Source organism: Tachysurus vachellii, chromosome 3, assembly GCF_030014155.1.
Source record: "Tachysurus vachellii isolate PV-2020 chromosome 3, HZAU_Pvac_v1, whole genome shotgun sequence".
NCBI classification, from domain to species: Eukaryota; Metazoa; Chordata; class Actinopteri; order Siluriformes; family Bagridae; genus Tachysurus; species Tachysurus vachellii.
In genome coordinates, this window is record NC_083462.1 from 30,901,527 (window position 1) to 30,923,861 (window position 22,335).

At 38.1% G+C, this 22,335-nt stretch overlaps 1 protein-coding gene across 1 annotated transcript in view; it reads right to left on the reverse strand.

Moving 5' to 3' along the window:
- Positions 1-8,589: 8,589 nt before the first annotated feature.
- LOC132842363 (leucine-rich repeat-containing protein 52) overlaps positions 8,590-22,335 on the reverse strand; it is a 16,664-nt gene continuing 2,918 nt past the window's right edge. The window contains exon 3 of the mRNA XM_060865053.1: positions 8,590-9,168. Within this exon, the coding sequence (XP_060721036.1) occupies positions 8,849-9,168 (320 nt within the window). The 3' untranslated portion in view covers positions 8,590-8,848. The remainder of the gene's footprint in view (positions 9,169-22,335) is intronic.

Below are 22,335 nucleotides of genomic sequence, written 5' to 3' on the forward strand. Positions count from 1 at the left end.
TCTCGTACTCCAATTGTCATGGCCAGTTTTGGAAAAAAAAAACAAAAAAAAAACCATAAAGTAATTCATCTGTCCGTTATTAAGCATCTTCACTACTTAGTAACAAATCTATCTTCATGTTGAGTTTACTCAAGTTTTTAAGGCAGCTGGTGAACTTTCATCTTATAATGTTTTACAGTAGATAACTAACAAAGGCACTGAATTAAAATCACAACAACAACAACCTTAATTTTTTTAGGAAAGTCAATTTTTTCTTTATTAAATATTTGAACACATTTGGGTTCGTTAATAGTTAGTCCAATATCGTAATCAATCCAGATCCACATTATGTCCAGCATCTTGACCTTCACGTTCCATAAAACTCAAAGGTTTCTTGTGGTGAGAAAGTAGAAAAATGAAAACTAAAATTATTTATGGGAAAGACTGAAGAAGAGCAGAAATCAGAGAAGCTAATTCAAGTAAAAGCGACAAATATCCATCTACAATAACATTAAATATATACTGTAGTAGCTACCAAAACCTACCAAAAATATCAATGTTTTTTAGACAGACCCTCTGTATAATTTAAGCTTTGTAGATTTATCTGTTGAGAAGCATCTTACTTGTCTTGCTTGTAAGAAACCTGGCGTTTGGGTCACAGGCGTCTTCTCGCCACAGGAGAGTCTTGGTGAGAAATGTTCTTATATGCAGCAATAGAAACACAAGACACAGGCCTCTGTACTCTGATGACTTTTATTATTGGGAATGAGAACAAAGTGTGTGGACAAGTGAGCACCACACCCAATCACAAACACACTCCAATTTTCTGACACGACAAAGTTGCACACAAACACCAGCTCACTCGTTCATTCACCGTTCCCTCTGTGGCACAGCCGTGAGAGAACATTCAGCTTTTCCCCACCTCACTATCATTTAGTGCTGCCATGGGTGAGCTTCCATATCAGAGCAATTCAAATCAAAATAAACCCCCGACCTTCAACCTCCCACCCCCAAAATAATCCATAAACATTATACAGTACTTCTATGATAGTAAAATATATATATATGTATATATATATAGTACTTAATATAAGTTACAATGTTTTCTTTAGTTGGTCAGAGCTCCCTGTATATAAGAAGCATTGAAGCTTGATCAGTTGACAAAAACCTTAAAACCTGACTTATGGGTCTCTAGCCTCCTCTCTCCATTCACTCATACAGAGAGATTAGGGGTTTGTGTGAGACAATGGGAGCACATGGGACAACATTTGTGCTAATTTAGGAAGAGATCAATGGGTTTATAGATGTCCAACAGGTATGTGAATTTAATATGACTAAGGGGTTTTCACACTGGCAGTTTAGGCTGAAAAGAACATGGTTCACAGTGAAATGTTGGTAATATGAAAGCAGCTATGTAGAGCAGGAAGTGCAGAGTAGTTTCAAACCAAAGACTTCTGGAACTGTGCTGCGATTCCTGTGAATGTGGACATGACTCGTACTTAGGTGTGTACTTTTTCAGGGAATAAAGTGACCCGTGGGTGTGTTTTAGCCGATGATGACATCATTAGTCTTCACAACACACATGTAGCATGAGCTGTATTAGCACATAATAGCACCAAAATAATAAAATGTATATATATGGTTGTGTTCCACATGCATGTTTGTGAAGATGAATACAAATGAATTGGGATTTGATAGAATAAAGTGAGTGAGAAACCAGATCAACAGTGTGGGAGGTTGATCTGGTTTCACTTAACACTTAACACACAGATTCGAACCACAGCAAATATGACCAGTGTGAAAACCACCTGAAAAATATGAGGCCTTATCAGTGGCTGGTGAGGGAAGTGTACTCATGTCTAAACCAACCATCATATGTATATCATTTGGTGAGATACAGTACAAGTTTAAACACACCTACTTTACATCTTGAATGTAGATGTAATGACGTCGAATATACTGTAGTTCATGTTATAGTTCAGGTGCTTCTGGGCTTTAAAGTGAGATTTGGAATTTGGTAGTGCTAGTTATTTTGCCAACGCAGCTTCATTATTTTGCTGAGCTGCCAGGGATTAGTTTTCAACAGTCCTCATGAAGTTCCTACGTAAAACATTTGCCGCAAAAAATAAATGAAAAACAAAAAATAAAAAAAAAAGACTAATAATAATAATAATAATAATAATAATAATAATAATAATAATAATAATAATTATAATAATAATAATAATAATAATAATAATAAATTGGGGGACAGATGAGTTTTTAGAAAGTTTTTAAAATATTTTTAAAAATTGTTAGATTTTAATATCTTACATTTGTGGTTTTCAATTTAAAAATAAATTCATACATTGGCAACTTATTAAATTAAAGAATATGTTTCTCAGAAACAGAAGACAGCTTTAGTTTACAATACACTGAAAATGATGAAAAGTATTATTTGGACAGTATTAGTTTTCCCGTGCTAAAATTCTTGCATCCCTATGACTACTAACGTTTAACTTTTATTAACATTAAACCTTTAACGTTGCACAGGTTGTTTTAAGCAGGATTATATACTTTCACCATCTACAATGAGTATATTGTGACATGCATGTGAAGTAAGGCTTATTGTATTAATATCAGCCTAAACATGTGCACTTTTTTAATTGACTTTCATTTCTCTTTTTAATAGGCTCTCAATGAAAACAATATGCATCTGAAGTCAAAAGCATCCATTTAATGATTGCCTGAAGTAATTAAATAACGATCCAAAACATTTTTCAATGGAAGACGCAAAGTCTGAAAGGACTCAGAGTAAGTGGAAGCTATCCAACTAACCTTTAAAGGACGAGTGACGAGTGCAATAAAATAAAAATTGAATAGAAAAAAAGAAAATTCAACAGTAGCATCTATTAAAAGATCACAGAAATTGATGCTGTCTGTGAACAAACTTAAATATTATACATTCAGTCAGGTGTGTCCAAACTTATGACTGGTACTATACATCAGGTCAAGGTCAAGTGCACGTTTGTGTAGGTCATATGAACCTACACAAATTGTGTATTAAAGCACAAACCCAAATATGAAAGACCCTGCCCAAATACAAATCTCAAAAAACAAAAAAGTCCATGTTGTAAAGCCATAGTACAACTACAATGTGTGTTTGTGTATAAGAGCAGCATTGCTACAAGGTCGGGGTACATAAAAAGGTCAGGGTCATTGATTCTGCACGTCACCTCTAACGTAAGGAGCATACAGCTGTCTCAAAGAGACACGTGAAATTCCTACTGAGCACTGCCAGAGCCATGTGGATGACACACATTGGGGCATAAAGTGCTGTTGATTCTAAATGACTGATTTCATTCTGTACCTCACTTACGAGCAACGTAACTAACCCTGGATTTTTATTATTCTTGTTCTCTCTCTCTCTCTCTCTCTCTCTCTCTCTCTCTCTTTCTCTGGACAGCTGTGGAGATAATAATTCTGTCTGCCGGTCTAAAAGGATACCCACTTTACTATATAGTGCACTAGTTATAGAGGCTTACTATTACATATATTATATTTTTTTGTCCTGCTGAAACCACACAATGCACTGCAGTATGTTAATTCTCCTATAATAATACATGATACAATAATATATAAAGAACACACATAATGTGCTTTGCAGTTGATGGGAGTTGTGTGTGTGTGTATGTGTGTAAGGTGCTAGTGTAAGGTGCAGTGCAGACATGGAGCATGTTATAAATCTGTGCACTTTAGCCTCCTGCTGTCTTTCGATCATGAGTAAGTAGAAACACAGCTCATAATGCAGACACACACAGGCTTTCATCTACAGGACATCCTGCATACACACTCTCTTTGGCACGATCAGGTCAACCCAAGGTCAGTTCAACAAATTGATATACTTCCTTTATTTTTTTAGAAAATTCGATTATAATTGTATTTTTCTGATTTTTATTTATATTGTGTAAAAGGCTGAAATCTGGCTGCAGCAGAGACGTGAGTAAGTTATTCTCAGTGAGCAGAAAGCTGAATCTGTAGCTTTGGCATGACAAAGACTTTAGATTTTTTTTTAGATTCAGACTCAAGACTCGATCCTACTGCAGCATTCTGAACTCATGCTAGAGAGTAATAGAGAGCAAGCAAGAGGCATGAGAGAGATCAGTAATCAATAATTAAAGTATGACAAGAAAGTGCCATTATGTAGCTGTGTGTGTGTGTTAATGTGTACATCTAGGCTTTGTGCATCCTCTCTGCAGCACACATCTCCTCTTCTCTCAGCCTCCTCAACTGCAGACAAGCAGAGCAACGAGAAAAAAATGCAATGCGTGATGGTAGGAAACTAACTTTTCTAAACGTCCCACTGATCCTCAGGACTATACCTTCTCTCTTGCTGTCTTGAATCAATTCTCACATCTGGCACATGAAAGATGTGGGCCTTTAATAATTCAAATGAGTTTTGCACTTGGCCTGTAATTACACACAATAACAGTGCGGTGTATTGTAACTCAATGCATCATGCCAGTGCTTTATCCTTCCTCACAAAATTCCAGCAATGCAGAAATAAGGGAGCAAAGAGAGGAAATAGCACGAAAGGGAGGGTTACAGAGAACTGCACAAGAGAATGAGTGTGAGAGAAGGGGGTGGAAGAGAGTAGGGGAGCAGGCAAAATCCCTGTGCACTATTACTTTTTAATTTGTAAGCATCTGTTGATGTAAATGTAATATTGCCATTGTAATAATTATAGCAATAGCAAAAAAATAATATTGCTATTGTAATATTGAAGAGAAGAGAAGAGAAGAGAAGAGAAGAGAAGAGAAGAGAGGAGAAGAGAAGAGAAGAGAAGAGAAGAGAAGAGAAGAGAAGAGAAGAGAAGAGAAGAGAAGAGAAGAGAAGAAATGGGAGAGGACAGGAGAGGAGAAGAGAATAGGAAATTCTCAGCACTGATGTTTAATGCAGCATTACTGCATATGCATGGTATAAAATAGAACACAAACCCTAACCCTTCCCTCCACAGACAGCTAATTAAATCAGCAGCAACAGAGATACTGTCAGTCTACTAACTTAGAGTATCTCGATCTTCAGTTTCATAAATCAGTTTCAGCTCCAAACACATTTCCGCCAGATTGCGAAGTCAAAACATCAGTTATGTGGCTCAGGTGTGTCAGGATGTGGGACACCAAAAACAATGTCGATGAATAAACACAAACCCCACATTGGTTCTCTCGCTGCGTTGTGTGTGTACGTGTTTTAAGATTTCTCTGACACAAGCCACCATTTCTGCATTATCAGTCATATTTTCACTCTTCCAACTTGACACACACTCTTACTCTCTCTCACATTCCTGTATAGCTGGTAAGCATTTGGCTGAAGTGCCAAAAGGAAATGATTATGGAAGTTCGGCTTCAAAGGTCTACTGTTGTTTTAACCTGACTGAACATATAATGCCCTATGCTCTACCGGCTATACAACTGCACATTAATATTCATAGAATAGTTTTCTATGTGTGTCTAACCCACACATCCTATCAATCACATGTCCTGGCTATGTGTTTTTTTTAATACCATATTTCACTACATACATACAGACATACAAGTGTCCTAACATTTCCTTTGCACACAAGCACATCTGTACACACATTGCTCAAATACTCATCACCTCTCCTCTTCTTCAGCCTTCAGTTTTATTACACCATCTCTCCTGTGAGGCGTTAATGCTTCTGAGCGTGCTCAGAACCCCAATAGGTTTGCTGTCACTAAACTTGTTTGAGAGCTGAAACCTGAAACTCTCCCCAGTCAGACGTACAGGAGAAGAAGTGGAGAAGAAAAGAAAGAGAGCTAGATGATGTGATGATAAGTCTGCACCAGTGACAAAAAGAGATACAGGATGTCTGTGCTTAACAAAGCCTTCATTCTCATGAATTGTTTGACCCCAAGAAGTAAGGCTGGATATGAGGTAACAGGTGGGAACTTGATGAGGTGGGGGGGGCTAGGTTAAAGGACAGTGGGGATAACATAAGGTATGTTATGGAAAGAAGGGATCATAAAACTATGCCAAAACAGATATCTGTTAAAGAGAAGCTCAGGCCCAAAACGGCACATGGAGCTAAGCTCTTAAAGCCATTGCAGACAGATTTAGCAGCTTGGAAACAAACAGGGCCTCACAATGACAACCATGCTCCCACGCTTTATTTCCAAGCAAGAGGAAGTAAGGATAAAAGGAGAGAACGACGTGGACATACATGGTTGGAGGCTTTATTACTGCCCATGAGGGTCAAAGAAGGTTGAGTTCTTTCTGTGTTCAAACTACACGTTTTTTCCTCCCAACCAGGATCATACTGTACATATAAACACATATTTGTGTTCACCCAAGCAAGCATTATTGCTTCCAGTGTAAATGCAGCCACAAGTCTTATACAGTTGAGGTATCATTTCTACACATAATAACTAAATCATTATATTTAATAAGTATTTTAATGATGTAGGAAACCCCGGCATACTGTATGTTTTCACATACTGAGTGAGAAATAAAAGCAGTTTGAAACTGAATTTGAGAAAAACATTGCAGTCAATGGGGCCAAGTAACAATTGAGCAAAGTTGAATGTAAATCTATTTTAAAATTCATGTATAAGTAAACAGAATTCGAAAATAGAAATAATAAAAATAAAATTTAGATGTGTCCTGCAATAGACAAAAGAGTTTTTAAGACTTTAGATTTGATTTGGAGGAGGCAGTGCATGACATGGAAGGGTACAAAAATTGTTGAAATGATCCATAAGAAGGTTGTGCATTCTTTCTTTCTTTATTCCTTTTCTTCTTTCCTCCCACCCTCCCTTCCTTTCTTCCTTCCTTCGCAGAGCAAAATACACACATTACCTCAGAAATTGAAAGTCAGAATGCATCTTTGACTGCTTTCAAGTTACAAAGTGGTTAAAATAACCTCTCTCTCTCTCTCTCTCTCTCTCTCTCTCTCTCTCTCTCTCTCTCTCTCTCTCTCTCCCTGAGTTAACCAGCTAACTGTGATGAGTTATGTATATTTTCCTCCTCAAAAGACAGAACTGGACAATCAGTGAGAATCCGTCTGGATGTTGATCTAAAGCAAATATTCTGCTCTATTTTTACATTTCATATTGTAAGCAGCCATGTTTCATCATGTTTCAACATCATTTGCTGAACTCAGGATTGAGGAGACTGTCCTTGGAGAGAGTGTTCTCGAGTTGATGGGCCGTTTTTCTTTGGTTTTACGTGTTACGTGTTATGACCTTGAGTCGTATGCAGCAGTAGAGCCCCCTGGAATGAGGAACTCCACACAGACTGTAACCTGAGCTCAGGATCAAACTGGGAGCTGCCCACTGCACTGTTGTGCCACTGGGAACATTCTTACATGTACTTACATGAAGCTTTTTTCTTGTTTAATTTGTCCTAAGTGAATACAAACTTCTGCACTTGACTGCAAAATAACTAGTGTGAACATAGCTTAAGGCTGAGTCTTGCCAAAGCCACCGCATGCTGACAATGGTTTCATAATTCTTTCATAATTTCATAAATCACACACACACACACACACACACACACACACACACACACACAATATTGCCAACAGGGTCACCTATGCCGTATGTGATATGCGGTATGTTCAGGCTGCACTGGTTTTACTGTGTGTAAGGCTTAGGGGTATAGTGCATACAAACTTACTGGTTTATTGTGTTTTGGCTGATCAAACAATCAGCTGAATGATCAACCCCAACCACCCACCCAACCCCCCCTCTCTGGCAAATTAGCTTTACAGATTATCTATTGCACGCACTACTCATTTTTTCCCTCTTCCTTTCTAGATGAGTCATTCATATCAGCCCTCATTCCCTCCCTTAACTCACTGACCTGACAGAGGGACAGTCAGCCTGCCCTGTGATTCACTCCATCCCATCTCATTAAATCACTCTCTAAGCAAGCAAATGTGTAGGAGAGAGAGAATGTATAAGAGCATTATTAACACGTCATTAACTCAGTCCAGATGTCAGAGATCAGCGACCTGTATATGCCGTGCCCCTCTTTCTCAAGCCTAGTCTTCACTAACACTGATGAATTTCAAAATTCACCTTTTCTGAAAACAACATTTTTAACCACTGAGAGTGCACTGTTGTGTGATTACCACATGATGTCCACAATTCTGGTGGACCAGACTGGAGAAGATGCTGTTTTTTTTTTGTATTAGGTAATTGTATTTCATGTTCGACTGATCGTATACAAGCGATGCTGAGGCATACATGTCAAGACAAATGAAAATGTTGGAAATGATGTAAAGGTCATTGGCCAGAAACCCATCATGTGTACATGTCCATCATGTTTTCATTTTTCATTTTTGAAATGATAAGCTTTTTTGGAAATGGACTGAAAATGTTTCTGAGGCCAGAAAAAAAAAAAACAGCAACAAAATCCAGTGTAAGTGGGGACTAGGTCTCATTCTCTGTTTCACTCTGCCTGAGTTTGTTCTGTCGGGCTAGGCTGGGACCTGTTCAATCTCCTAACTGTTCTGTGATCATATTTATATGCACACATGCACACAGTGTCCAGGTTTAAGTCTGTTATTACTAGATATACAGTAAGCCCACAGATCCAAAGACACTTTAAAACTACTTGGAACCCAAAATGATCATTTGGGGGGAAATAAATGCACTCTATGTGGCTTTTTCTCTTTTTCCTTCCTTTTAACGGAACATCTACTCTGACACATTCACAGAGTGCATTCAAGTCACCTTTGTCATTAAAAATGCCATACTCCATCTTGGTAATTAGTGGCCAGTATCCTTTCCACTGCTCCACTTTTTGTCCTCCTGTTATGTGTTAAGGGGGTAGCGGTGATCATCGTCATCCTCATCCAACCCCCTGATCACACCTGCATGCTGGGCTTGCTCAGGTCCCCGTTGCCATGGCTACTCCCAGCGTTGCGGATAGGCACGTTCTCATCATCTAAGCTGTCCACCTCCTCACTCTTCCTTTTGCTGTAGCGCTCATAGAGCACCATGAGCACACCCATCACCCAGGCTGAAACGGTGCCTGCTGAGAAGATGACGAAGCCAATGGCAATGAAGAACAGGTAGTCCCAGTAGCCCAGACCCTGATGGCATTCAGAGCGCAGCTGCATGCCCACCTCAGCCAGGCGACGACCACGCAGCTCCGCTGGACTCTGGCACACCGTTTGACCTTCATCTAAAGGAGAGGTCAAAAACAGGGATGAATATGAATATTTTGAAAAATACTTGTGATAAAAATGTGACTCTAAATAAATGAAAATGTGCAAATATAAAAGTAAAATGATGATGTCTGTGTGACAATATATGAAAGACATTTTTAGTGATTTTCAATTTTAAACTGTTAAGTAAGTTCCCTAGACAGCAACATTACTTTTGGGTCATTTGTGAACATTTGTGTTTTATACAATAAATTTTTAGTAAGGAGGAGTGATGGGGCTCTAAAGGTACTGTAGGGCTCTGTCTTTGTGTGAGTAATTTCTTAATATCTGCTTTTTTAGACTAAAATCTGTGCTTTTCATAAATACATAATAAAAGTGGTATAAATAATAAGAGACATCTTACACAACTTTGTTTCTATGAGCGTGAACTTGATTTTTTTCGCATACAGCCAGACATTATATTGCTACTAAAGAGATTATAGAGTTTATTTGCCCCGTCGTATTTCTGCTCTCTTTTTCTTCGGTTTCTTCCCTATACCCACCCACCTACCCACCCACACACACACACACACACACACACACACACTAAAGCCCTTTGCCTCTGCCCCAGAGGAGGATACAGGTCAGTAACCATCATCCCTATCTCAGAGGCAGAGCGCAGCCCAGCAGAAGCTTGTCAGCTCTACATTGTGCTTTGACAGAGATCTAGCACACACACATACACACACACACATGTGCGTGCATTAATATGCACATTTTATTTTTTCTATTTTCCTTATAGACATTAATAAATGATCTCCTCTAGATGGGAGTAATAATTTGATGTATTACTATAATAAATTGTGCTAATCAAATGCCGCTCACATTGCACATAAAGAAATGAGAGAAAGAGAGAGGGACATTGCCAGTGAGACAGAAAAATATGGCTGATGAATAATCTATGGGTCACACTGTCTGGCCAGCATTGGGGCTGAGGTAAGACTGTTATATGGGGATCATGTCTGAGGCTTTCTGCACCCTGCCACTGCAGCAAATCGAACACAGTCTCTAAACACAGATCTGATATTGAATTTTAATGTAATCTAAAAATAGCTTAGGCAAACCTGCACCACCGAGGGCTAGTCTAGCCCCGGTGAAAGCTCAGGTTGTATTACACCATCAAGTGGATGTATACCTTTGGCATAATTATTCCATTGAAATTTGTTTATACTGTACAGTGAACATGTCATTTTATCTAACAAAAGTTAAGCTTTAATTAAAGTCAGTTTAATGAGGGATTTACTGTGAAGTGCAAGATAGTTTGCAATACACACTGTGTGTTAGTTAAGATTAAATGCCAGGGTCTTTATTTACAGCTCCTTTACATGGCAAAGCTGGTACTTTAGTATTTTCTACAGACTGGAGGCTTGGATTGAGGTCACAATGCATCTTTGGTAGAAGACTCCAGGGCTCAATGCTGGTAGATAATGAGAAAGAAGGTAACGAGTAATTTATTGCCCAGTCTGCCTTGTAGTATAAGTTGCAGCTCTGTACGTAGGATTTTGTTTTGTATTTAGTTTATGTCAATTTTACTCATTGGTGACTCCAACTGAGAGTTTTTATTCTGTCATGATTTTGTATTTGGGAGCCAAAACACGTGTCCCCATATTCTGTTCTTTTCTCTGCAGTGGAACATGTGCATAAGCATATCAGTATTTTCCTCAGGTGAAATTCCCTGGATTTCCTTTTTTTGAGCCTGTATTCTTTTTCTAGTTTATTATTATAATATCATCATGAGTTCCAGCATCAATAAAGATTATGTGAGCTCATTCCAGAAGCAGCCATGCAAGCCCAAGCCGTGGCATTACCTACACCATGCTTGACCGATGAGCTTGTTTATTTTGGATCATAAGCTCATCTGTCTATATCTAAGGCTAGCATGAACCCCCATTCCAAACTATGAAAGGGGATAAATTTACATCCCCTCTTTCAGACTGTTACACTTGTCCAGTGCAAAGATCTGGATGCACATTTTACACTGGTGAGGTTTCAGATTATAAAGCTGCATTCCCACATAAGCTACATTAGGCAAGGTTTAGGGCTGAATGTGCAGTAATAACATGGGCATTAAGAATTGTTATCAGTAGTAAGAGGTTCGACGTCACTGAGCTCAGAAATGCCGGAGGAAGCAGAGACAAAGAGATTGGGAGATCACTGAAGGTGCCCTTCAAAAGCCTGATAAGTGAACAGGCTCTCTCTCTCTCTCTCTCTCTCTCTCTCTCTCTCTCTCTTTTTCTCTCTCTATGTCTCTCTCTCTCTCTCTCTCTCTCTCACCTTGACCAAGTCCAAATATTAGTCTCATTTAAAATACACAAATATTCTAACTCCATTCTAGCTCCATCTCTGGTCAGGTCTCCATCCCTGGTCTGGCACTTGGTGTCTACTATAACTTACTATCCCTATCAATCAATTTCAGGACCAGTTAACTGTCAATGCATGATCTAAAAAAAAATCTAAGATGTGCTGGATTGCTATTTTGTATAAGCTCTCAGTAAAGAGGATGGAAACCGTCTTGTTAAAATAAAATGTTTGCAGTAATGTATTGTCCATATACAACATATTTAATCAGTGTTTATTTCAGTGCTTGCCATTTTCTCATTCATATATATATCATCGTATTAATCTTTTAATCCCTTCACAGCAAAGGAAAAGCACTATGTCCTGCTTCATTCCACTTTTCTATCCGTGATTTCTGGCAAACAAAAGGCGGTGATCAATATGCTATTTAAAACATCCTCTCAGTCACGTCTACTCAAGAAACATTTGATAATCTTTGAGGCTAAAATGACACACAGGTAATTTGCATAATCTAAATGATGCAACCAAAAAAATCTCTGAATACATCTATACATCTAGCACAAATATTGACGTACCTCTTGGACTTAAGCATGAATATGGCCAATAATGTGTCATTTATCTACATTTAAATAAATAGCACATATTTAACTTTGAAGTAAATCGTTTTTTGAAAAACATTTCTACAATTTTACCCAAAAGGAGTTCAAAATAATCTGATGAGGTGAAGGTTAAAGTCATTGCTCAAAGTATTAACCGTCCAATCAGGTTCCCAGAGCTTTAACTGTTAATCTATTGCCCAAATACATTATTAGGAATGTTTAGTTCATTCATTCATTCATTCATTAATTCATTCATTTATTGATTAATTTATTCGATAGCCAATGAATCCTAATCAAAATTATATCAAGTGGCGATTCATAGTACACTTACTGGTAGGTTTATGGGCGGTGGGAGGAGTGAACCTGGAGAAAACCTATGCACACAGAGTCTGAAAACAGCCTCAAAACTATGGTACAAGGTAAAGTGCTTTTTTAGTGCATTACACACACAAATGCACGATTCAACAAGCTTCAAGTGTTTCATCTGCATCACTATCTCTCTCTCTCTCTCTCTCTCTCTCTTTTACTCTCTCACACACACACACACTCACACACACACACATTCCACTCAACAACCCACACACCATCTACTTCCCGAGGACACAATATAACCAAAAGGAACATGGCCACTATAATGTGATGTTGCATATCGCATTATTACAAGCAGGCCACATCACATACTGCAATAAACTAACTTAGACAATACTTTAATAGTTTTAAATGAATGATTATGCTCCCACCATGCAGTCTGACCGCCACAGTTGCAATATTATCTGCCAATAGCATTTTATATGAAAATTGATTTGTAGATGTAGATGAAATTTGTATATTGTAAGACATGGTATGTATCAGAAAGTGCTGAAGAAAGAAAGTGTGGTCGAAAGCTAATGTTCCAGTTATTGAAATCTGAAGGACAAATGAAAGTACTCTGCCCATGTTCCGATGCAAACAGATAAACTGTGTTCGAAGGTGATTTTAGCGTGATGTCCTGCTTGGATTATTAAGCATCGGAAATGAAGAATTCACAGTGAGGGGCTGCTTCTGGCTATGCTGGCATTAACTTCAACTCTAACACCAACACTCCTGCGAGGTAGGCCACCTTAAAATGTCCTGTCAGCTTAACTGAACGCTGCAAAAACCTGCTAAGTCGCAAAACCATGCGAGAGAACTATCACCATGTGAGAAAACCCCTGCTCATAAACATATTCCCATACGAATGCATATTTTCAGGTAAACAGCATGTATTTGCAAGAACAAACTTTAAAGTGTGTCAATGTTGAATTAAAGCACATTATTTTATTAATACAATAAGATATTCCTGCAGTGCCAAGTTGTCCTGATGACAGTGTAATAATAAATTACACTCAGCACTGAGTGATCTTCCTCATACCTTTCTTCCTCATCTTAAGAAGTGTCTCTGTCTCCTGTGGCTTGTTCATTAGGAAACTAAATAAATATCTCTACATCAGGACTTCTTTAAAGCTGCCTTGTGTTTATATTTGTTGTTAAAATGTTACGCACATAAACGTAAATTGAAGTGAATTGAGAGAGAGAGGGAGAGAGTATTGAGGGAGAGATTTAGAGAAGCTGGTGGGAAGCTACTGAATGATAGCTGCATCTAAAAGTCCTGGAAATGCACAGAGCTTTGGCTTAAACCTCTACACTCAGTCTGTGATCTCCATTTTCCCTTCAGCCAGAATTTATGTCTTAGCTATCGAGGTTTTAGGAGAGGTTTTGTTTGTTCTGTAGATTACTGATGTTTATGCAGAATGGACACATTTACACTGTGGCAGGTTGTCAATGCACAGACACTGCTACTGGATCAGAGACACAATAAGACTGATGGCAGCTAAAAGATCTTGTCAATCTTGTTGTGAGAATAGTTTTGATCCATAGCTTTAAAAATAATGATGCAAGATTTCTGGAAACAAAAAGCATAATATTTTAAGAATAAAGTTAAAGCTCCTTATAGCATGTACGATATTGCAAGAATAAAGTTGTAATAAATTGATGCAGAAAAGTCACAATATTTTGAGAATAAGTCATAAAACTTTGACAAATTGCATCCATCGCCTTGAAGGTCACCACAGCCTGTCATTTCTTCTTCAACAAGATAATATTTCCTGGTTAAACATTTCCATGATAATATGTTCATGTGGCACAGAGTTTCTAAGAGGTTCTAATATTACTGTTGTGGCAGAAGATTTAAGAATTTCTTCGTTTGTAAAGTATTTTGAATAAATCTTACGCTACACACGACTATTCTCAAATTATTTACTATGAAACAGTGAATTTTAGTATACTGTGATATTGACTGGGAACAACGATCAACAAGAAAACAACATAAATAAATATGAAACCATAATAATTAAATACAAATAAATAAATTACATTTACATGTCTGTAATACAGTATTGAGCTACAGGAACACAACATTGAAACAAAACATAAAGCAGGTAGTGTGCGGTTTTCCATTATAATAAAAGAAATGTATTTAATTTTAAATGATGTCCAGTGGACATTCTGACTGCAGCCCCAAACAACATAGGCTAAATCCAACCCTGAACATTGGGATTATTAACATTTCCAAACACCAGTAAAATTATTGCTAGTAAAATTATAGCTAATCCAGCTGGAATGGGTTTGGGGTTGCATTACTCACTGCAGGCATAATTCATACTCTGTAACCTAATTAGAATCATGACGAGTTTTAAGTGGTTCATTAAGTATAAGCTTCATAGAGCTGTGCATATCTTGCTAGCAGGAGCACATGCACACAGAGACAGTCACAACAAGCAACAAACAAAGCAAATGTAGTCTACTTCATCCATCCTCCTTCATCCAAAGGACACAGATGGCGCACTGTCTAAGAAAAGCTCAGCACTACATCAGATCTGACAGATTTCTGTCTTTTTTTTTTCTTTCATTCTGTTATCTTTCCTCCACCACAACACCTGCTACTAGAATCATCTAACATCTGACATCAAATCTTCCTGAAAACCACGTGCTAATGTAGTTCCTCAATGAACATATGATGACAGAAATTTCGGTTACTAGAATATCTCGGCAGCAGTTTCATATCACGAAGAAGCTTGTCATAATATGGGTTTGCACTGACAGGCTTATATAATCCCACCTGGGCAGTTTAGTGGATTTCCACATGACTCAGAAAAAGCCGTGTCTAATAGCGTTGTCGGGCAACATTGAACCTTGCTTCCATTTAAACACTCTTCTCAAGCTAAAATGTTACGGCAGGGAATATACCAGAATGCAAAAAAGTACTGCAGTCTCCATGCTTTTTTTTGAAGACTTGGAACAATAAATTCTCTTTACAAATTAAACTACTCCTTTGTGCATTTCAGCTGTTAAAAACAACTGTGCAAGCAGAAATGTTAAATTACTCTTGGTGTAAATAGGGTAATCAGCCCTGTAAACTTTCCTCATTCAGCTTAAATTCTGTAAACCCTGAAGTGAATAAGTGTCAGATGATTTACGAAGCTGTTTTCAGAACAGTACATCTGCACACACACACACACACACACACACACACACACACACACACACACACACACACATTGTGAGGTAGCCTAGGGGCTTGTATCAATACAGCTGAGTTGGCATTAGACTGGCTGCTCCATCACCCCTGTTAATGAACATTGGTGCAGCTTTGCAGCAACCACCCCAAAGCATATACCACATGGGTCTCCTTAAGTATAGGTCTTCCTTAGTCTAGTTTTACATTTCTCTGTTTTAATCTAAGGATTTGAAGGATAAAACATTCCTGAGTCAGCTTGTGTTGTCACCTTGTCCATTAACAGATGCTCAGAGGAGCCTAAATAAGAAGCTGTACTAAAGCTCCTTCTAAATGTCAGACATCAGTGTATCTGTGGCTAAGAATGTTTTTTATACTATAATTACATTTTAACTGACAGGAATTTAAAAGCTGAATTAAGGGGATAGAGATAAGAAGATGGTGACGTAGGTAGTGTGCTTCATAGCTCCAGTGTTTCCAGTTTAAACCTGAGCTCATGTAACTGTGTCTGTGTGGTGTTCACATGATGTCTGAATTCTCTAAAACATGGCAATGGCTGTGTAATAATGCCACTAGATGTAAATGACTGTGTGTGTCTGCGATGGAATGATGTCCCATCCTTGTGGGCATTCCTGCATTACACCCACAGTTCCTTAAGTTACTGAACGCTGACCAGGTTTAATCACTTACTGAAACGAATGAATGAATGAATGAATGAATGAATGAATGAATGAATGAATGAAACAGTGCACCTATCCCTAACAGAAGAACAGAAGATAAATAAATAAAAAGTGAATACAGATGTATACTGACTCTTCCATTTTTTCTTTCGTATACTATACACCTTTTTCTCGTATGTTATTATCAAGACATTTGTATCTTTTAAAATATTAATCCAAGATCCAAGATCCTAAAATTAGCCTAAATATGAAATGAAGACACTGCAGACATGGAGAGATAAAAGGAGATGAAATGAGTCTAGCACAAGTGAAAGTCAGGTTATTACAGTAGATGTATAAAGATAGTCCAAGCTATACAAGAAGTCTGACGTGTGTACAATGAGGGAAACAGAAGAAAATAGGAATAATGTTCACATGATGATGGGATGCGCTTGGTCACTTTGTGACTTTGTTTAAGGTCTTTACATGGTGATGAACACAATAAAGCAAAGAAAGGTGAAATCTAACTCCTATTACAGCATTGTGATGCATTATTTGTCATAAACATCCTCAAGTACACATCCATCTTATCCCTATACTCCCAAATGCACCCCTCACATACACTCTCTCTCTTTCTTTCTTTCTCTCTCTCTCTCTCTCTGTGAAGCAATGTGTCTCATTTTCTTGTATTGCAGCTAATTTTAGTTGTTAACCCTCGGGGCTGCAATGAAACAGTGGGGCTACCAGCCTCCCTCTGAAGACTCTAATTATGTAATTTCATATGTTCATTTTTAAGAAGATAAGAAGGTAAGAATTATGAGATTTCTGCCTTGCTTCCTCTCTGCATAACAATGAAGATGAAATGAGAGACAGACAACAGCGCAGTGGAGAGAATTACTGCACAGTGCTTTTATGCTGAGCTCAGCTCACTATGGTGAACTCTTCTATGCAGCATCTCACTCTCTGCAATCCATTTCAGTGTTTTACTACTTTCTACCCTTTACCCTGTCTACTTTTTGGCAGATCTGTTGGAAGAGTGGCATGTGGCAGTTGCCACCTCCTCAGTGGTGCTTGCCATGCTAACTTCCATAGCCCTTAAAAGAGGTGGCCTATTAAAAAAAAAATCCTAAAATGGAGATAGTAACTATAAGAAAAATCCATTATTCATGTAGAGATTTAGCTTTCTGTCTAACTAATATTTAGTTAGAACATTTAAGATGGACGCCTAATGATACTGCAGCAGCTTCACATTTTTGTACCAGAGAGTGAACACAGACCCAATTATTTTCTAAATCCAAACAGAACTCAAAGCACGAATAATCAATTTTCAGTGCTACAACTGAGCTACATCGATTCAAATGAAGAGTAACCTGCGACTACCCAAGCAAATGCGAAACACGGTTAAGTGATCGTTTCATTTATTGAAGAAAACAATGCTTTCCAACACCACTTTACGCTGTGTGGAAAAAAGTAAATGCCACCTTAATCATTCAACCAACCAATGAACTAAATTTCATTAATAATTAGGTCTTAGAATTTACACACCCTTGCTTCTAGATTACTGCCAGTCCTGCTGAATCTAAACACTACTTAAATAAAACATTTCCAGCAAAGTGAGGAAGACATTTGGGCTATGCAGGAAGACAATGATCCAAATCACAAGAGCAAATGCAACTGTTAATGGCTCTATAGGAATAAAATTAAGGTTCTGACTTGAACCCCATATATTACTTTAATTTATTGTGAAGTTTAGTAATTAGTGTAAGTATAAGAAATCAGGAGAGAACAAATACTTTTTATGGCACGTTATCTAATCAGCCAGTCATGTGACAGCAGCAGAAAAATCATCCAGTTAGCAGCAGTTCTGCAGACAGAAACTCAGTGTTAGTGTGAGAAGTGACCGAAGAATTTCTAGATGGGATTGAGCTGACAGGAAGTGTACAATAACTCATATAATCACTCTTTATTACTGTGGTGAGCAGAAAAGCATCTTAGAAGGCAAATCAAAGCTAAAAATGAATGGAAGAAGACCACATCAGGGTACGGTGGAACTGGACAGGGAAAATGTTACCTGGTCTTTTTCCAATCTTTCCAATGTTGATAAGATCACATTTTCCGCATTCTGATGTTTGATGTGAACATTCTTGACATGTATCTGTGTGATTTTATGCAGCACACTGCTTGCCACATAATTTGCTGATTTGTTAATTGCATAAATGTGCAGGTATACAGTTGTTCCTAATAAAGTAGTCAGTAAATATACAGTATATTCTGTAAAGCACACTTGATTAAAGTTTTATTGCTTTTAGCAGTATGAATGGGCTGCGGGACTGTTCCCGTATGTGTTATTGTTCACTATGTCACTGGCTGTGCCCTAATGTGTTCTACACACCAATGTTAGAATAGCACCACATTGTTCTATTCAAATGGCCTGTGATAAAGTGACCTTGCTCAGACCGCTTCTCTCCTCTTGTGTCCGGTGCCAAATAAATAATGAATTGCCACAAACACTGCTCCAAAGAGAACGCACAATCCCAAGGTTAGGGAATAAAACCAGAGGTCACCATGCAACTAATTAAAGAAACATCAAAAAGCAATCAAAAAAGTGTCACAGCGTTAAAAGCCTTTTTTTTTTCGTATTGTAGGCAAAATGCATGCTACATCTTAATGTTCCGGGCTGGTGACAAGAGAAGTTATTACCACACAGATTACGGTTACTCTCTGTCTTGTGACCTTCGTCTGGGTTGCAGATTACACTTGGGTCATTACCAAACACACCAACTCGTCGGAGACGCTCCAGACGCTATGATGAATGACTCTGTAACGTTGAATCAAACTCTACTGAGTGAAACAAATATCAAGGCTCAGATGTGAGTGCACAGCTCAGACCAGAGCTTTCATACTGGAAAACCGCTGTATCTAAGATATTTCTTTGTTATTTTCATTCTTACACAATCATGTTTTCTTTGTCCAACTACCATTTATGGATTCCTGGACTGGCTGGCAACTAAACATGCTCTGAGATTCTCCCTCTCTTCATGAATATTCAACCACAGCCCTGTGTCTACCCGCTGTTTGGCTCTATGCCTAGAAGCTCCATGCCATACCACTGCCTACCCGTAGTGAGTAAATGTGCATAGGGCAAGAAGCAGAGACCTACAGTATAGATACAGAACAAGAGCAATGTCATAGTTTGGCTGTAACACTGTTTTCATCTATTTCTGGCTCTCACTCTTACTCTCCTTTGATTTATTTTTTTTTAACAGTGCTTTGCTGGAGGGCACAACACTCAACACTTTAGATTTTATCTTCTATTCTTTCACCACTTCTGCTGCACACACACTCCAGATATGCGCATATTCTCACACACATAAGCAAAGTCGCACATACACACATCATTTGCTGCATCCCTTAGGAAGACAGTGACACTGAGTCAGTCGGTCCCACAACTGACCTATTGCTCCAAATAAACATAGATGACCTGTAGGTCACAATATAGTGTCGTATACACCAATCTATATGTCAGTCATTCAGCTACAAGAGCATTAGTGAGATCAGGCACTGATGTTGGGTGAGGACCTCCAGGGTTAATCAATGTTCCAGTGAGGTGTTCAGTGAGGTTGAGGTCAGGGCTCTGTTCAGGACACTTGTCTTCTTCCTACCTTAACACACCATGTCTTCACTGACTTCACTTTGTGCACAGGGACATTGTAAAGCTGGATCAGGTTTGATATGTTTGTGGCATTGTGGCAACAGTTTAGAGGAGAACTACATATTGCTGTGATGGTCAGGTGTCCACATATTTTCAGGATAGAATTTACTGATTCATATCTAAATGCCTTAAAGAGCCAAAGCAAGAGCAAATCTCAATCTGACGGTTGGAAACCATTTCTCCTGGATTTGAGGCAGGTGAGTGATCTGTGCAACACACCAAAGTAATAAAGCAGCCATCAGTGCATCACTAGACTGCCAGTCTACTTTTTTCTGCTGACACAACCTGCATGGTGTCATCTGAACACTTCCAAATTACCCATGGCCAGACCGATAGCTGAAGACGTTAAAGAATTCAACATGGTCTCATGTTTGCAAATGTAAATAAATCTCCAATGAAGTCAATTTATATGAAGATGCAAAGAATGGGATTAGGACTAGGGGTTAGATTTGTGTTTACATCTTTCTTTTATAAAACTGAAACTGAATAAATTTGTCACTCTTGCTAGTTAGAGCTTGTGCAAATTGTTCCATGAAGTTCAAGAAATCATAAGAGATTTTGTAGAAGGATTGTAATTAGGACAATCTGATAAATTATTTAGTTAAAATGGTTTTAAATCAGTGCTGTTATTCCAAATAAATTTCTTATAATGAATGTTCTACTGACGTCTTGCAGTAATTCTAATGCTGTAATGAGTTCTGTGACCTGCTGACTCTATCCACGTAAACTGATAAGCTGTTGATTCAAGCTGACAGATGGCATGCTTTTTACATAGGAGTGTCTGTCAGTCTGGCTGAGGATGTGTACAGGGCAATAAATGGACTTGACTGATGAAAAGTATTCCCTCTCAGCCTAGAAATCAAATGGAGTGGAATCTGACTGGGGCAACTCCATTCTCCGGTATATGTCAGTTTGATTTGAATCCAAAAAAGCCAGTTTGATGCAGGACTCACATTTATTTTGTGGTTGAACATTTACAGCCAATACCTTAGAATCAGCTAGACAATAAAGCGTTCAGGAGCAGCACATCTTTGTGATTCACTGTCCTAAATTTGCAATCACACATCACTCTGACAGGTAATGACTCATCCGAAAGTACATGAGGGGAAAAGACGAGATGGAAACTTTCCACTCCAAGACTACAATTCAACAAGATATTGAGTACTACATTTATAAAACAATGGCGTAAAATGATTATTGTCCAAAGAATAATTGATTTTTCTCTGTAATCCAACTCCTCACATTTGCTTTCATCCTTTAAGTGTCAAAGGTTTTAAGGATAGGGGGTAATTAAATGAAAGCCATAAATATGAGACGGGGTAGAAAAACATGCTTGACAAATCCTGATATTATTCTATCCTTTCAGTGATCCTCAAGCTGTCAAAAAGATTAATACGTCTTTATTTCCAAATATTTTTGACAAGGACACTGAAAGGCGGTTCATAATGCCCTCATCAAAAGGCAACGGCTGTCCTTCAAATCAAACTCCATTAACCAGGGCATCTGGTGCGTCCACATGACTCCCCATCCGTTCTGTATGCACCAGCCAGGCCCAGCTAGGTAGCTTTCACTGCACCAGAGGTCAGGAGATACATCATGCTTGTATTAGAATGCATACCTGCACCTCATGCAAGCAGTACAACAAACAAAAAAAACACATTGAGGCATCTGTCTTTGGGTGGATTACTGCTTTAACTGTGTAGAACATATTGCATAGGTTTATATTAAGGACTGGTCAGAGATGAGACCATAAAGAACACTCTAAGATAATCCAGAATATTCAAAATGGTCTATTTACATGTCGATAGCAGGGAATGTTTGTAATAAAAGGTTAGGGTTAGAGATCTGTCTGCATTCATGTACAAAACAAGTTAACACTGTTAACTCTGATTACTGCTAGGTTGTACAGAGTAAGCTGAGTCAAAGATTAAAAAAGAACTGATAAAGAATATATTGAAATCAGAAAAAAGTGGGTTTTTTTTTAATATATACAGTATATAGATATCTTGCATAAACCGTTTAGCACTGACCATTTAGTTCATTTAAGATTGTGAAGAAACAACTACAAAACCTAATACACCAAATATCAAATTACTGTAAATTAACACTGTCCTCTTCATATTCTTCATACATGCAAACTCAAACTGTATAATCAGGTAGACAGATGCAGAAAGAATTTCAGCATTTGCCATATACAAGTTTAGTGCAAAATATCTATCAGGCTACAGTAGATGACTGCATACAATATTAAAAAAAAAAGAGAAAAACAGTTGAACACCTAATATTCATTTAAAAATCAACACACCGTCAACTAAAGAAATAATTTAGAGGGAAATTCAAATAGC